This window comes from Procambarus clarkii, chromosome 90 (genome assembly GCF_040958095.1).
Source record: "Procambarus clarkii isolate CNS0578487 chromosome 90, FALCON_Pclarkii_2.0, whole genome shotgun sequence".
NCBI lineage: Eukaryota > Metazoa > Arthropoda > Malacostraca > Decapoda > Cambaridae > Procambarus > Procambarus clarkii.
Genome location: NC_091239.1, coordinates 14,840,173 through 14,858,943, shown reverse-complemented (window position 1 = coordinate 14,858,943; position 18,771 = coordinate 14,840,173). Strand labels below are relative to the sequence as shown.

The following is an 18,771-nucleotide window of genomic DNA, read 5'->3' as shown; positions in this document are numbered from 1 at the left end:
CTCACTTTCCACAGGAATGACTGAAGATGACACAATAACAGAGTCCAGCATCTTTTGCTGGTCTTGTTCATCCTGAGAGATAAATTGTTGAGCAGTTATAGTACTGATACATGCACTCATTTTGTCAAGAGCTTCCTCTTGTTTTTTGACAGATTCATTGGTTTTCAGACGTGTATTTTCCTCATGGAGATGGTTTATGTCATGCTGGAATTTTTGTTGGTTAGTGTGACAGGCTCTAATATCCTCACAGAGAAGGGTTATTTCTTGTTGCTGTTGATGCAGGTTCGTGCGGTTAGCTTGATCCTCACTTTTAACCCTGGAAACACAAACCGAAACCGTCTCTATTTTCCGCTTGTTACAACTTGTAATAAAGTGGTTACATCTTGCCTTAACGTGTTTATGACGAATTAGAACGTTGTTCCAACTTGCTATATTGGTTGTTATAACTGGTTAGGAGGCGTTAAAACTTGTTCGAACGTTGTACCAACGTCGTAGTTTCGGTGTGTGTTTGGCGGGAAGGCCCTGATTGATCGTAATTTGAGCCTCAATGAATAGACAGCTCTCTGAACCACTGATCCTCATTCCAGTTATGGAATTTCGGTGAGGGACCAGCAGCACACTTGAAGTGAGTGAAGTGGGAAGTTAGCGAGGAATTTGCAGATGATTGAGAGGAAACAATCCCCTGACTCAGTGATGGAATAGAGGGGAGAGCAGTGCTGCCACAGACCCCAGAGGGCGAGAAATGATAGCCGTCGGTGTTATTCTGGATGAGTGCCTTGCTTAGAGATTTGTGGTTCTTTTTTCCTGTACAAACTTGCTTTTGAGAGACATGGTCGGTCGAGTATGGTATGGGGAATATGTTGTAGCAGAAACTTGCGTCAGGCAGCACGGAGGCAGGCAGCAGGCACTGGTACTCACAGTAGGAAAAGTTTGTTATGAATTTTGTTTGCGATAAAATGAGTTGATTGGGTTGGTTACTGTCGATGTGTTAAGACAGTTACCCGAGTTTTTACCTGAGGAACACAAATACTAGTGGCCTCGACATTGACAGGAAGCTGGCGGCTTGTCAAAGGTTACCCTATTTGGCCTCTTGAACTTTTCTATCTGTATTTTAAAACCCAGCAGAGGTTTGGCGATTACAGCATTGGCGGGAAGGTGGTTCCACGAGTTTATAACCTTATGGGTGAAAAAGCATCTCCTGTTTTTTGTTCTACATTGTGGCTTGTTGAGCTTGAACCCGTTGCTCCTCATTCGTGTTACATCTGACCTTTAGAAGAAATTGTTGGGATCAACATCCTCCAACACGTTCAGTATTTTAAAAGTTTCAATGAGATCTGCCCTGTCATGTCTGGTCTGTAGTGTTGTTAGCCCTGTGGCCCTCAACCGTTCCTGATACAAGAGATGACAAAGCTCTGGGATGATTTTTGTGTTGCCCGGTGTTGTACCTTCTCCAGAGCAGCTGTGTGTTTCTGAAGATGAGGTCTCCATGCCTGGATGCAATAATCCAGGTGGGAGCGCATCAGAAACTTGTACAATTGAACAGCTACTTTCTTTTTCTTGAAGATAAAGGTATGCTTGATTATTCCCAAAGTTTGGTTCATTTTGTTAACTGCTGCTCCCACTTGCTGTGCAACTTTCAGTAAATGAGGGATTCTGATTCTGGGGTCCTTTTCTTCATCTATCTGCTGTAAGATAGTGTTGTCAATATGGTAGTTGTGACGTGGATTATTATGCCCCACATGCAAGGTCTTGCATTTATCAACATTAAAAAGTATTTGCCAGTCATCTGACCATTTGTGGAGTTCATGCAGATCTCTCTGAAAGGTCTCAATATCACTTTCACTTCCCACTTTACCATAGATCTTAGTGTCATCTGCAAATTTGATGACATGATTCGTGATATTCTCATCCATACCATTGATGTACAGTATATGACAAAAAAGGTTGGCCCAAAAATGGACCCCTGTGGTACCCCACTTACCACATTTCCCCCAGTCAAATTCATTCCCATTTAACACAACCCTTTGTTTTCTATGTTTTAACCATTGTTTTATCCATTCCAGTATTCTCCCATTTATTCCATGTGCCTGTAATTTCCTTGCCAGTCTCATGTGGTACCATTGCTTTAGCAAAGTCCATGTAAGCTACATACAGCCTGAAGTCCTCTGTCTGAAGAGCCGGTTACCGTTTTTAGAAATGTGAGCAAATTAGTGAGGCAGGATGTATTTTTAACAAACCCATGTTGCATTGATTTTTACAAGATTGTTCTCTTGCGAGATGTTGTATGATTTCCTCCCTGAGGATCCTCTCCATGAGCTTGCAGATGTGCAATCTCTAGGACGGTAGTTTTCTGCTAAGCTCTTTCTGCCTTTTTGAATATGGGAGAAACATTTGGATATTTACAATCTAAGGGGAACTATCCCTTGGACCAGGTATACTCCACCCAATCCATCCACACCTGGGGCTTTTGAGTCTTAGTTTGGCAATACTCTTCCTGATTGTTTCACATGTATTGGGTATATCCCTTCATTCATTCTCCACCTCCTTCAAACATTTGTGGGCGACGTAATGTCGCTCAATCTTTCTAGTGTGAACACTGATGTAAAGTATTCATTCAGTGTTTGTTGCCCCTTCTATCATCCAATATAACTTGGTTAGTCTTATCTTTTAGGAGGTTATACAGAGAGCTTTGTTTTGGTTTTGCCATCTTGAGATCTTGAGGTTATCTTGCGATGATTTCGGGGCTTTAATGTCCCCGCGGCCCGGTCCTCGACCAGGCCTCCACTCCCCAAGACACAGCCCGTGACAGCTGACTAACACCCAGGTATCTATTTTACTGCTAGGTAACAGGGGCATAGGGTGAAAGAAACTGCCCTGTTTCTCTGCATACCTATTGTTTCTTGCCGGCACCCTGGATCGTACCCAGGACCACAGGATCACAAGTCCAGTGTGCTGTCCGCTCGGCGCCCTATGCATATATGCATAGAATAATTTTGGATCTTCCTATATGTTTTGGGCAAGTTTTCTTTTGTAGTTTCTTTTGGCTAATCTGATTTCCTGGGTAGCTAAATTTAATGCCCTTTTATATATCTCAATCCACAATGTTTATTGTTGATTTATACCGTCTCCAGAGGTTCCGTTTAGTTATTAGCGTTTTTTTACTACTTGTGTCATCCATCTTGTTCCCTTTCTTTTCTTTCTCCTTTTTGGCACATATGTTTGTACGAGTTCAGTAATGACGTTTTTGACATTTTCCCATGATGTTTCCATGCCATGATCACCTATGAGCTCCCTCTACGAGGTGCTTTGCAATGCCTCTCTCATTCCTTGATAGTTTCCTCGATGGTAATCTAAAAGGTCATCATCCTGGAACTTTACAAGAGTTTCTGTAATTATATGCCATCTAACAATATTGTCATCACTATGGAGTGAGCTTTTCCTCTACTAGAATTTGATCGCTCATGCCCTCTTCTGATGTAGCACAAGGTCCAAAATGTTACCTTGAGTGGGCTCTACCACATGTGTGAGAAATGAGTCCTGCACCAGGGGCTAGAAATTTATCTCCTCCTGCTTGTGATGTTAGATTTACCCAATCAATTGTCTCATGGTTAAAATTGCCCATTATAAGTTTGGGTTTATAATGCCACATTGATCACATTATGCAGATCAGTAACTTCCTCTGGTGTTGCTGTGTCAGCCCTGTAGCATACTCCCACTGTCAGTATGTTACCATGTTGGCAAACAAGAAGAAATTGCTACAAGAGCATAGTATATTGCACCATACAGAATGAGGAGCCCATGGTGTTCAGTTCCTCATTGGAGGTTGCAATCGGGTCTTCTTTCACATAAGGCAGTACACCACCTGCTCTTGATGTTCTGTTCTTGCTAAACGGTGGATGATACCCTGGGAGGAGGAATTCCCCTTCAATAATGTCCTCTCATACCTACGTTTCACTTATGCTAATGATGTCTCGAGTGTTGGCATCACCATATGCACACAGTGCTTTAAATATATTCACCAGGCATCTGGCATTATTGTAGAAGCACTTTAAATTTCTTGTGTTGTTCTTATTGGGCTGAGTGATAGCTCTTAGATTCTGTACATTATTATGCTGTTTGTTGTCATTGTTTGTTCGTCAGTTTTGTGCCTGTTCATCTTCCGAGATATATAGGGTTAGTTCTGCCTGGCTGGGTGGAGAACTACATCCTCACCTCCATCTACTATTTTGATGACCCCGTCTTCTCCTGATCACTAGCTTTGAATCTTTGTATGCTTCCAAGTTCCTTAACTCCTTTAGCTTTCCTCTTAGTACTCTGTCATTTTTTGCTATTCAACTGTGTAGTCTGGGGAGATACAGACATGGTTATACCCGTCAATATCTTTTAGGTCATGCACATTGGACTTTCGGCATGTGCTGGGTCATGTGGACTTTCAGGCAACTCAAGCATGGAGTCGAGACATGCTTGACTCCATGTACTTAGCTGCCTGTAGGTGGAGGTCTGTAATACAGCTTAGAGTGGAGAGTGCAAGCGAGCATGGGTCTTAGTGCCAGGGAGGCGCGGGGAGTATAATTTAAGTTGCTTACAACCCTATTGTTAAACCAATACTTATATATCCCTATATATTGTATGTTAATTATTTGGGACAAAGGTAAATACTGGCTTTATAATAGGGATATAGATTAGTGAAATTACCGGCTAACATTACCGAGATGAACTGAATAACTCTAAAAATAGGACAGAGAAGTCTGAATTTAATAGGATTTATATAGAACCTACCATGAATAGATCAGTAAGGTTTAGAGGAGTAAGGTCTAGATGGGTGACTGTAATTATTAAAAGAAGGCACCAAGCCTCAGAGAAAGTCAATAAGTTTACAGCAGTGTTGCTTACTTGTAATGTCCTCACATTATAGCACAAGACCAAGACATGTACAGTATATGAGAAAATATCGAGGCTATACATGGGGATTGAACCCGCACCCCTGGACTCCCCAGGCACACGACCTCAAAACTACCTCGACCAGAAGTACAGTACTACCCAGACTTGTCTCTCAATGGTCTTCAGCCTTTGCTAGGGCTGCCTCTCACCTGCTGTAAAAGGTGAATCATGAGCCATGAGCACCAGCAGAGTGGTGAACCCCCCGGCTGAGCCTCCATCAACACACATCTTGTTGGGGTCCACTAAATTCTCCTTCATCAGGTAGTTTGCACCAGCCAGCACGTCGTCTACATCCAGTATCCCCCACCTGAAGGGCAGTACCCATGTAGTATATATACCCCCATCTAATGGGCAGTACCATAGTTGTAAAGATTTCTCACCCGATGGGCAGTACTGTACCAATGTTGTATAGATTTCTCACCTGATGGGCAATACAAATTATATCAGTCCTGAAATTTTTAATCAGTTTTTATTAAATCTCAATTCAAATTGCTTTGATTGCTGCCCTAAGTAAATGTCTACATTGCATTCAGTCACCTACTTCCCATTGAGCTCGTTACGGTAGGATGTCCCATAACCGGTACTCCCTCGGTAGTTGACGTCGAGGAGGGCAAACCCCCTAGAGGTGAAGAACTGGTAGGCGAAGTTCAGTACAGAGGTGACAGCACCTGTAGGGCCTCCGTGGACCCTCACAAGTAAGGGTGGCTTGGTACCTTCAGGGGCACTGAAGTCCTTGTTCTGTTGAAGGTTAAATAGGAGTTAATATACCAATTCTCACTGTTGGAGACAGCAATTGCCAAGTAAAGAGTGGAATCAGGTGAAATGAAATTTACCCAACTTAGGTAACAGGCAATCTTATGATTAGGGGCAGCTAGTTATTCTCTGGCTCATGTTTTAGGGACAGCTAGCTATGGAGCTCATGCTCTTGGATGGCTGGCTATTCTTAAGCACATTCCCAAGGACAACTATTACGTCACCACAGCAGAGGGTACATACTTCAAATTATCAGCCGAGATGCAAGGATTTATTATTATCAGTATGGCCATCATATTTTGAATTTTATTTTATTTATATATTATATATATATATTAATATATATATATATATAAAAAAAATAACACACACACACACACACACACACACACACAACTTCAAGAACAAGAGGTCATAGATTTAAACTAGCTAAACACAGATGCCGAAGAAATATAAGAAAATTCACCTTCGCAAATAGAGTGGTAGACGGTTGGAACAAGTTAAGTGAGAAGGTGGTGGAGGCCAAGACCGTCAGTAGTTTCAAAGCGTTATATGACAAAGAGTGCTGGGAAGACGGGACACCACGAGCGTAGCTCTCATCCTGTAACTACACTTAGGTAATTACACTTAGGTAATTACACACACACAAAGAGTTCTTACATTCTTGTAAAACCACTAGCACACGTAACATTTTGGATAGGTCCTTAATCCTAATTTTCCCTGAAATACAGCCCACCAAACCGTTTAAGAACCAGGTACCCATTCACTGCTGGGTGAACAGAAACTACAGTTAAGGACTGGTGCCCGGTCAATCCACCCTGGCCAGGGTATGAACCCAGGCCAAAGCGCTCGCAAGGTGCCATGCAAGTGCTTTACCACTATGTCCCATTCACACCCAAACAACCAATAGGATCTAACACCTGTACCTGAATAACCATTTTGACCTCATGGTGATGCCACATATCTCATGCACATTATATATAAAACAACATTTTATTTCTTTATTTTGCTTAGAATGAGTTAGAGTAGCAATGACTTAGGGGGGCACTTAATTTTCTCAAGGGCACTGAAGTTCCCCGAGTGACCCTACCCAGAACACTGCCTCATGAACTTAAGGATCCCTGAACTCATCCATCAAGAAAACATTAGGACAACAGTCTGACTATCAAACACTGCATCACCACCGAACACAATAGCAAAAGAAGTTCTTTTTACTTTGATTGTTGACCAGACCACACACTAGAAAGTGAAGGGACGACAACGTTTTGGTCCGTCCTGGACCATTCTCAAGCCGATTCTTTTTACCTCTCTTGCTAAATTAACACTTCAGAAATATTAATTGCAATACAACATCTCTCAATTTGTCCTCATCTCACCCGACCTAACCCCCACCTCACATTTGCCCTCGTTTTCCCTTCATAAACACTTGACTCTTAATTTTCTGCAAGATCTTATCAAACCCTTACAAGCAAAATTCCACCTGGTAAAGTCCAATAATTTCTTGGCATTACAATATATTCTACAACATATCTGCTACAATATATCCATTACTCCCATTATATTTAATTGATGGAGGACTATGTCCTCCATTCAGCCAGGTAGATCTAACCCCATATATCTCGGAAGACAAACAGGCACAAAACCGGAGTGACAATGAACAGAATGTACAGAATCCAGGAGCTATATCTCAGCTCAATAGGAACAACATAAGAAATTTTGATTACTTCTATACAAATGCCAGAAGACTGGTGAATAAATTAGATGTGTTGTGTGCATACGCTGAGGCCAAGAATCCCGACATCATTGGCAACGGTGAAACATGGGGACGAATAAAAAAAAAAAACATGAACTTGAGAAGTATAGGTTAGGTATCATCTCCAAAGAACTTTCAAAGAATTACTCATCATTACTATCTAAAATAATTAGAAGAGCCAAAATTAAATACTACGAAGATAAATTTACTCAAACAAAGGGCAACATCAAGAAAACATGGAGCACAATTTCACAAATATTGGGATCAAAAAAGATTTTAAATAACAAACCAATAATCCTGTCCAATAACGATGGTCTGCTTTCAGCCACTGATACTGCTATTGAATTCAATAGGTTCTTCTCATCCATTGGGTTATCCCTTGCTAATGATATTCCATCTTCCAGTACTAATGTTCAGGACTATCTTACAGGTAACTACCCACAGTCTCTGTACCTAATGCCCGCTAATTCCACTGATGTAAATGAGGTAATCCTTTCCCTTGAGACCAAGTCTAGTGCCCTTGCGGAGATACTAACTCTAATCTACAAAAAAGCCTTCAGATCTTTAGCCCCTGCCATTGCATTGCTCTACAACATGTCACTTGAACTCCAAACTTTTCCAGATATTCTAAAATAAGCGAGAGTAACCCCAGTCCATAAACGTGGTGATCTCACTGATGTCAACAACTTCAGACCTATATCAATTCTGCCAAACTTGTCAAAAATATTTGAAAAACTCATCTACAACCAGCTTTACTCTTATCTAGCCAAACGCAATATACTAAACTCTTGTCAATATGGCTTCAGACCCAAAAAAAGCACTAATGATGCACTTATTAGTATGATTAACTTGATACATGCAGCTCTTAATAAAAATGAATTCCCAGTTGGGATATTTGTGGATCTACGTAAGGCTTTTGATACTGTCAACCACCAAAACCTTCTTAAATTACATCATTATGGAGTCAGAGGTCACTCCCTGCAATACCTTCAGTCCTACTTTACTGACAGGCTCCAGTATGTTTCTGTGAATAATTCCATTTCTCCGACACTACCTATAAACATCGGTGTTCCACAGGGCAGCATACTTGGCCCTCTCCTCTTTCTCATCTACATTAATGACCTTCCAAATGCCTCTCAACACCTCAAACCAATCTTATTTGCTGATGACAACTTTCATCTTCTCTAGTCATGACCCTCTTGCTCTAAATGTCACTGTGAATACTGAACTAAATAAAGTCCATCTTTGGCTAACTGCTGATAAACTCACCCTTAACATTGACAAAACTTTCTATATTTTGTTTGGTAATAAATCCTCAAATGAAATTAATTTAAGAATAAACAATATACAAATCAGTAGTAAAGTTGATGGTAAATTCCTTGGTGTCCTCATCGATAACAAGCTGAATTTCCAGGGACACATTCTAAATATAGCAAAAAAAGTTTCTAAAACGGTTGGCATTCTTTCTAAGATCAGATATTATGTTCCTCGCCTTGCCCTGGTAACGCTCTATTACTCTCTCGTCTATCCATATCTCAACTATGGTATTTGTGCTTGGGGTTCTATTACCCAAAATCATTTATGTCCTCTAATTACCCAACACAAAGCTGCTATTAGAACAATATCTAACTCTGGCCCCAGACAGTACTCGGTACCCTTACTCAAATCTCTGAATATGTTAGATATTAAGTCACTGCACATCCTCTCTTGTGTACTCTATATATTTAAAACTCTGAATTGTAATGTCAATCCTGACCTTCAATGCTTCCTAGAAGGTTGTAACAGAACTCATGGGCACCACACCAGAAACAAATACCTATTTGATATTCCAAGAGTTAGACTTAATCAAATTAGGAATACTCTACAAATCAAGGGACCCTGAATGTGGAATGACCTTCACAATTATGTCAAAGATTGTACCTCTCTCAACCAGTTTAAGATGAAAACCAAGTACTACCTAATTAACTCCATGTAACCTACCTTACTTCTAAATGTCAATCCATGTTTTACTATTAAAAAAAAATGCTGTTTGTTGACCAACTTGTATATTGGCTATTTTCTACCATGTTCCCCCCTTTTTTTTTTATCTTTTATTATTGTTTTTTTTTCATTCAACACAATTTATACTTTAAGCTCAATTACTGTTAAGTGTTAGTCTAAGTGGTTTTTTTTCCCCACCTCACCTTGCCCGAAACGCTATGCGTACTAGTGGCTTTAGGTACTGTATGTACTACCTCTATCTTTAAATCTAACAATGTTTGTACTGTAACTCTGCAACTATGTATGTACTGTTCCTAAATAAATTATTATTATTATTATTATTATTATTATTATCATCATCTCTTGTATCAGGAACGGTTGAAAGCAACTGGGCTAACAACACTGAACCAGGCATGACAAGGCAGATCTCATCAAAACCTTTAAAATACTGAACAATTTGGACGATGTTGATCTGGACAATTTCTTCAGAAGCTCAGATGTAACATGAACAAGGAGGAATGGTTTCAAGCTCAACAAGCCACAATGTAAGACTGAGAACCGGAGATGCTTTTTCACCAATAGGTTTATAAACCCATGGAACTGCCTACCCGCCGAAGCTGTAAATGCCAAAACTCTGTTGGGTTTTGAAATACTTGAACTTGAAATGTTTAAAAAAACTTGTTCAAAAACTTGATATGTTTTTGAAATATAACTGGAAAAGATCATCAGGTCAAACGGGGAAACCTTTGCCAAGCTGCCGTCTTCCTGTCCTCAAGGCCACTAGTATTAGTGGCCTTCGGGTAAATTCCGGTAAATATGGAAAACATGAAAATAATAGATATATTTAACTCCCACAGAGGGGTAAAAATGGAAACCAGGTTACCTTTGCTTACCTTGGGCAGGTAAAGATATCCATAAGCAAAACCATCGTATGTTGTAGGGAAGCGGATGTGTGTCGGGATGCTGATGTATCCGGGATGGACAGGAGACTCCGGGACCTCGTTTACTACCTCTACCTTCCCGGAGGCCACATGTACCTGGATCAGCCGTGGTGCCCGACTCCCATCTCCAGCCACAACATACACCTTTAGTGAGAGTGTCAAGATGAAGAAAAATACTTATGAGGAAATAACGTAAAAGGGAACTTTACTTTTAGTAAAGTTCCTTTTTAATAAAAGTTAAAAAGTAAGACATGAGGTAAAAATAGAGGTAATAATCAAGATACCTGACATATCACTGAGACAGACGTAGGGACCCCGAGAAAAAAAAAAAAAAAAAAGGCAAAAATGTGGCAACCCAAGAAGAGGGGAGGGGTACAAATGTAGGGACCAGGAAGAGGGGACAATGGGCAAGATCAAAATGAGAGGACACACAGGGAAAACTAGGAAGAGGGCACACGAGAGTAGTGACTAGGACGAGGGGGATGCAAGGATCGGAGAACTAGGAGTAAAACTAAGACTAGGTGACAAGGGGGGGGGGGTGAGACAAGGACAAGTGAAACCGAGGAAGAAATGGAGACAAATTCTATACACATATTTAATGTAAATCTGAAAAGATGGTTTGGAGTATACAAAAGTGGAGTATACAAGGGGTTTGAAAGACCTCACTAGTTAATCAAGTTAAAATGAAGGTTTCAGCAGCTGATTATCACTTCCTGAGAACAGTTCAGAAAGTACAATTAGGCAAGTACACACACTCAAACATATTCATATTCTGATTTTTTTTTTTTTAAATATGGAAGTGAGCACCACCTCTGGCTGGAAGAAGGGGACCCTTAGCCTCAGAGGAAAGCACAATACATTAGAAGGGATGTTTAAAACCCCCTCCAATACAGTTTGGTTTTTTCTCCTATACAGTATATTCTGAAATACTGAATACTGTATGCGAATAATGAAGGTCAATGCAAGTATTATTCAGCAGATATTTTGATAAATTTCTGGGCATGTTAGAGTCAAACGATAGTCGTGGATAAAACTACCCTGGAGCGGGTAGACTCCAGGTCATGGGTGGACCAATTACCTGCGTGCCATCGTTAGAATACACAACCCCTCGTGTGTGGACAGAGTAGCCCGTGTCAAGGACCCTCCTCTCCTGGCTCACCAGGTCGATTACTAGCAGCTCCTGCGGATACAAACATGCCAACAACTTTCTTTTATATGAACACAGTAATAATTTATGGATGTAAACACACTATTTGGGTCCTTTCAATTCTTGAAACAAAAGAAAAAATAGTAACATTGAGTTGTTTAATCTGGATAACCTGATTGAGTGTTATATAATTCATAAAATACATAACATCACCTACAAATGTCCAACATTTTTCACATTTATATTTAAAAAAAGTAGTACGCCACTAGCGTACTAGTGGCTTTAGGTATTTTATGTACTACCTCTATCTTTAAATCAAACAATGTTTGTACAGTACTGTAACTCTGCAACTATGTATGTACTTTTCCTAAATTATTATTATTATTAAACAAATTTTTAGTAAATATTGAAGACTGTCTGTATCAGGATGGGATTCTAGATACAGGGATCAGGCATCTTTTCTTCTACCAATGGTTTTTATTCAGTGGAGACAGTACTTATAGCTACTACACTTTCTCTACAATCAATACCGTCTTCATTTTTTCTTGCCTTGCCTTCCATAAAGATTTTTTTTATTTTATTGCATATTTCATCTATTATTTAATCAGTGTATACTGTACTTTGCCACCTGTGTATACTTTACTACCTTCATGTGTTTTACCACTGTGGGTCTCAGTAAAACAGTTGGGTTCATTCTCGTCTTGCAATCAGGAATCCTAGGTTCAAATTCCACGAATAGAAATGGTTAGGGGTGATTCCTTTCGCCTGGCAGTAAACAGATACAGTACTTGAGAGTTAGTCAACTGTTGTAGGGTTACATCCTGGGAAAGGTTTAACCTTTGGGGAGGGGAAGGGGGAATCTTGATACAAGCCTGAATACCCGATTTACCCGAGGGCCACTAACCTTAGTGGCCTCAACAAGGACAGGAAGCCAGTAACTTTATATGAAGACCCCCCCCCCCCCCCCATTTGCCCTGATCTTTTCCAGGTAGATTTTAAAACTTTACACAGTTTTGGCATTTACAGCTTCAGTGGGTAGGCAGTTCCATGGGTTTATAACCCTGTGGGTGAAAAAGCATCTCCTGTTCTCAGTTCTACATTGTAACTTGAGCTTGAAACCTTGCTTGTGTTACACCCGAGTTTTTGAAGAAATTGTCCGGATCAACGTTCTCAAACTTGTTCAGCATATTAAAAGTTTCAATGAGATCTGCCCTGTCATGCCTAGTCTACATGCTTGGATACAGTAATCTAAGTGGGGATGCACCAAAGATTTATACATTTAAATCATTACCTTCTTTTCCTTATAGTCAAAGGCATGCTTGAGTATCCCAAGAGTTCGATCAGCTTTTCTGACTGCTGCTCCCACCTGTTATGCAACTTTTAGCAAGTGGTGGATTTTGACTACAATGTCATTTTCTTCATCAATCTACTGTAATGTAATGTTATTAATTTGGTAGTTATGGCATGGGTTGTTATGCCCCACATGCAGGGTCTTGTATTTGTCAATATTAAAAGCATTTGCCAGTCTTCTGATCCTATGTAGAGTTCCTGTAAATCTCTTTGTAAGCCTTCAATATTATCATCATTTCCCACTTTACCATAAATCTGTGTCATCTGCAAATTTGATGATGTTTGTAATATTCTCATCTATGTCACTGATGACAAAAAATATAGGCCCCAAAATAGACCATTGTGGCAACCCACTTATCACATTTCTCCATTCAGATTCGTTGCCATTTAGCACGACCCTTTGTTTTCTTTGTTTCAACCATTGTTTTATCCATTCTAATCTACCATTTATTCCATGTGCCTGTAATTTCCTTACCAGTCTTTTATGTGGTACTTAATCAAAGCCTTCAGCAAAATTCATGTATACTACATCCAACAGAAGGCCTTCGAGTAACTGGTTACCGTTTCCAAAAAATGTGAGCAGGTTTGTAGGGCAGGCTCTATTTGTAACAAACCTATGTTGTGCCAATTGTACAAGATTGTTCACTGAAAGATGGTGAATGATTACCTCCCTGAGGATTCTCTCCATATGCTTGCAGATGTGCGATGTCACGCTGATCAGCCGATAGTTTTCCGACAAGCTCTTTCTGCTCTTTTTTTTTTTTATTTTTTTTTTTTTTTTTTTAAATAGAAGTGACATTTGCATATTTCCCATCTAGGGGAACTACTCCATGGTCCAGAGATTTTGTGAAAAGTAGTTTCAGCAGTAGGCATAGTTCTTCTGCCAGTTCCTTTTAAGACTTTGCATTGATTCCATCCACACTTGGGACTTTTGAGTCTTTTTAGTTTGTCAATGTTCTCCCTAATTATTTTGCATGTTATGGGTATATTCCTAAATTCATTCTCATTCCCTCAACACGGAAGGTAGAAATGTTTGAAGTGTGTTTAATTTGAAGCAGTGCTGCAGCACAATCAAGCAGTCCCAGGTTCAATTCCTCAGCAAGACAAAGGCATTTGAGAGAATTCCTGTCAACTGATGCTCCTATTTACCTAGGAGTAAATAGGTACCCAGGAGTTTGGCTAGTGTTCTGGGATGCATCCGGTGGAAGATCAATCATAGGCCTAGGGAGACCTCACTAGGCCTGACATGCTTCCTGTCCCTGACAACAGAGCCATCTTACTGCATGGGCTCGATGGACACTTGCCCAGGGGCCCCACAAGCATTGGACATGTTCATTACGGAAGTAGAATGTTTAAATATTTAGGTCTTGTTGCAAGCACACTTATATAACCCTACATCCTGGTGTACAACTAAATACTAAATATATAATATATTGTATATATTTCCAGGTGAATAACCTTTTCAGCAGAAATGAAAAGTAAAGCTTTGAGTGGAGCACAGAAGAGCTACAGAAGGAGGAGAAAATAGGAAAACTTCTAAAATTAACACCGAGGCTCAACACAGGTGCAACGACAGCCACTCGTACCATTCCTTCAGATAGAGCATCCACATCAACATCCACTCCTGCAATGTCAGCCACAAGTTCTGTTCCTTCAGATATAGCATCCACATCTACATCCATTCCTGCTACCGATCATCCAGTTTCAGCAGACATACCATCATTGCCTGTTGTTGCTGCTGGTGACATTTTACAAGAGGTAATACCCAAATCTGTAACAGTAAAGGAGTTTACAATTCAAGAGACAGATCAGGGGCTATGGAACATTAATGATGCTAACACAATAGATCACTGGATTCGTAGTGGGCGCCTTATGTCAAAACAGCTGGAGTAGAGAATATGAAGGCAAGGTATTTATCAAACAATGTGTTCAGACGTGAACTGTGGAATGGCGAGTATGTAAAACGTGAATGGCTGCTCTATTTACCATCCTAAGGTTGTTTGTACTGCTTTGTATGTCACCTGTTGTCCAAGAAAGATTCTCCCTTTGCTACATTGCTTCCAGCCATTGAACCCCAATGTTATTGCAGAACATGAAAATGGAGAACATCAAAAGTGCATGACAGCATATTTGATAAGACAAAGAAACTGGAAGTGTAGATTCTTTATTACTTGAGCAACATCACCCTGAGCAGGAATATTGGCATGAAGTGTTGACAGGTGGTTTCTGTAATTCACTTTCGTGCCTCTAGAGGTTTGCAATTTCATAGAGAAAATCAGATTATTAGGTCAGCAAAAAAATGGCAACTATTTAGGTATACTAGAGCTGCCGAGTGAATTTGACCCTTTCTTGGAAGAACATCTCAAAATGTGTGGAAATCCTGGGAAAAGAATCCGTCATATTTATCTGCAAATATTTGCGAGGTATTTATTGAATTAATGGGACAACAGGTTCTTTGAACTTTCTTGAAGTAAAATAAGTCAAAGTATTATTCAATAAGTGTAGATTCCACTCTAGACATCTCTCGCACAGATCAACTGACATTGACTGTCCGATACTTTAAAGGCTGCGAGCCTGTGGAACGTGTCTTGATGTTCATCCCCATCTTTTCTCATGTAGCAAAGAATCTGACTGACACTATCTTGGATTTTCTTAATGAGAACACAATTCCACTATCAAATTGCCATGGTCAATCATACAATAATGTCTCAAATATGTCTGGACCAAATATGTCTGCTGGATTGTAAGCACCGATTCATCAACTCGACGAGTTTGCCATCTATGTCCCCTGTGCTGGACACAGCCTGAACTTGGTGGGAGTAAAAGCAGCAGAATGTTGTCTACAGACTGTCCATTTCTTTGACTTTGTTCAGCATCTGTATTCATTTTTTGCCGATTCTACTCAATGGAATTTATTGACACCATCTTTAGGAAAAGATTTTGTGGTCAAGCATCTGTCTGACACACGATGGCCAGTACATTTTTATGCTGTTCATGCTCTGTATGGAGGTTTCAAGAAAATAAAACATGCACTGGATTCTCTATCAGCTGATAATGAACAGCAAGTAAATACAAGGCGAGAGGCAGAAGGATCGAGAAAAAAAAAAAGGAAACACTCTCTCACAATTCTTTGGAATGACCTGCTAGAAAGAATTGACAAAAATAAGATCCTGCAACCAAAGGATGTGAACAGTCTTGTTGCCACGAATCTTCGAGTCGCTCTATAAACCTAGCTTCAGGAAACTAAGCTTCAGGAAACTTCAGGAAACTTCAACCACATAAATCACATATATTTAGTGAATATGAATTCAAACCCAGGAGTATGTGTCCAGATACAGATTACAGTGATGGGAAAAAAATGGGAACGAAAACAAAGTGTGCGACTTAGTTGATATGATGGATCAGCAGAAGAGGTACTTCTCAGTAAAACCAAAAAACTCAAGATTGAAACTTTCTTCCCTATTTTGGACACTAATCTGAACTGACAAAACATGCAGAGGCTTATTCGCATATTGGAAATCTATTTTCTTTCTTCAGTGAATTGAAAATCATTGCTTCTGATGCACTAAAGAAAAATTGTGAACATCTGGCTAATATGTATCACAAAGACTTTAATTATGATTTATTTATTTATTTATATATATATATATATACAAGAAGGTACATTGGGTTTATGAGAGTACATAACATTGATGTTTTTACATTTTTGTAAAGCCACTAACACGCATAGCTTTTCGGGCAGGTCTTTAAACCATGGACCAGGCCCATGATGAGCTTTTTAATGAATGTTAAATATATGTTAGCATCTCGAGCACAACATGGCTCTTTATGAAAAGAGCGAGACTCTCCCTGCACTGTACAGAAAAATAATTTCGGACAATTTTAAATCTGTATTCCCAAATGTTGAAATTGCACTGTGTTCTTGTACATGATGGTGACCAACTGTACAGGAAAATGTTCATTTTCAAGACAAACTTATAAAAATACTGCTTCGTAGCACAATGGGGCAGCATTATTTGATCTAGCTTTCAACCATGTGCATGGAAAATGGCACCCTGAAGACCATCGACTTCAAGCCTATAATAAAGCAATTCTCCGAAAAGTAATGCTGCAAATGCTTGTTATAATCAGTTCGTAGTAATTTCATACTGCACCATCTAATCAGTGTAACCTACTGAGTATTATTGTGGTTTTCTAATCTTGTTTATTGTTCAGATGTTTATCATGTTGATTAGTTGCTGCACTTCAGCATGTTTTTAATGTTTCAACACCAGTTTCGTTGCAGTGCCAATCAAATAAATATATGTTTAATATTGTTGACGATTTACTTTTTATTCCTGTGAGTGGTTGTCGTAGGGGCCCCAGCACATTGGTTTGCCTAGGGGCCCCATAGTGCTGTTAAAACAGCCCTGCCTGATAATGGGAAACCAAACCAAATATATTCTACCAGAAGCAAACTCCAGGAAGAAAAATCTCTCAAACTCACATTAATTAATGACATTAATTTTATTCCTGTTTCATTACTAGTGATCAACGTTCTTACATCTATAGCAAAAATGAATTAATAAAGATTAATACACTTAAGAGGAGTTTAGGTTTCACTTCCAAGATGAAATTATGTAAATGTAAAACTGTCATTATTTCTGTGTTTTTTATTGACTTATGAAAACTAATTTTATACTGTATATTTTACATACACATACATTATATATTATAATATATTATATTATATATACGAGACTAGTTGGACTACATTGATTAGTGTACTCACATGGGAAGCAATGGCAACCACTTCTTTCTCAGTCCGTGGATTGATGTCATACGCTCGCCAACCAAATCTGCATTAAATGTTTAAGATCAACAAACAATAAGTTTTTAATTAGCGGACGAGATGAATTCATAATTCTCCCTTACTTGGCACATAATAATGAATTAAATAAAAGTGAATAATGAATTAAAAAAAGTCCACTTATGGATGTCAACGAACAAACTAACATTAAACATCGAAAAGACTTACTACATCTTATTTGGAAGCAAATCATCAAATGCAATTCAGCTACAGATAGACAACATTAACATCAGTAATAAAAATGATGGCAAGTTTCTTGGCCTATTCCTAGACAAGAGACTCAACTTCAGCACCCACATTCAACACATAACTAAGAAAGTCTCTAAGACAGTTGGTATACTCTCCAAAATCAGATATTATGTTCCTAACTCTGCTCTCCTCTCACTATATTATGCACTAATCTACCCCTATCTTAATTATGGTATCTGTGCATGGGGGTCTACCACTGCAAACCACCTTAAGCCCATCATCACACAGCAAAAATCTGCTATCAGAATAATAACTAACTCTGCTTTCAGACAACACTCAGCTCCCTTGTTTAAATCTCTAAACTTGCTAAATATTAACTCCCTCCACACATTCTCTTGTGTCAACTACATTTACAAAACCCTGTTCTTAAATGCAAACCATGCTCTGAAACTCTCCCTGGACAGATGTAATAGGACCCATTATCACCACACCAGAAATAAATATCTCTTTGATATCCCCAGGGTCAAACTTAATCTGTGTAAACACTCTATGCAAATTAAGGGACCTAGTCTATGGAACTCACTCCCTAGTGAATTGAAAAACTGTAAAACTCTTGCCTTATTTAAAAGCAAAACCAAAAAGTACCTAACTTCATCTATTTAGTTTCCTACACTGAGCTTTAAATTTGCTCTGTACCTAGTGGTACCCAATCTCCTAATTTTTATGTAATATCAAACAACCTTATCATTGTGTTCATTGCTGTCTTCTTTTATGTGCTAGCCATATGCTGTATTGTGACTACCAATTTTTGTCAACTACCATTCAAGCTGTCATTGCAATCAATCTTATATTGTTTCTGCTGTATTGT

At 39.3% G+C, this 18,771-nt stretch overlaps 1 protein-coding gene across 5 annotated transcripts in view; it reads right to left on the bottom strand.

Moving 5' to 3' along the window:
* Window positions 1-18,771, bottom strand: part of LOC123746586 (uncharacterized) — a 41,777-nt gene that overhangs the window by 10,455 nt on the left and 12,551 nt on the right. For all 5 annotated transcript variants that reach the window (XM_045728214.2, XM_069318369.1, XM_069318368.1 and 2 more), the window contains exons 8-12: window positions 17,637-17,703; window positions 11,447-11,548; window positions 10,321-10,512; window positions 5,483-5,679; window positions 5,091-5,248 (exon numbers count right to left, since the gene is read on the bottom strand). In XM_045728214.2, coding sequence (XP_045584170.1) covers window positions 5,091-5,248; window positions 5,483-5,679; window positions 10,321-10,512; window positions 11,447-11,548; window positions 17,637-17,703 — 716 coding nt within the window. The remainder of the gene's footprint in view (window positions 1-5,090; window positions 5,249-5,482; window positions 5,680-10,320; window positions 10,513-11,446; window positions 11,549-17,636; window positions 17,704-18,771) is intronic.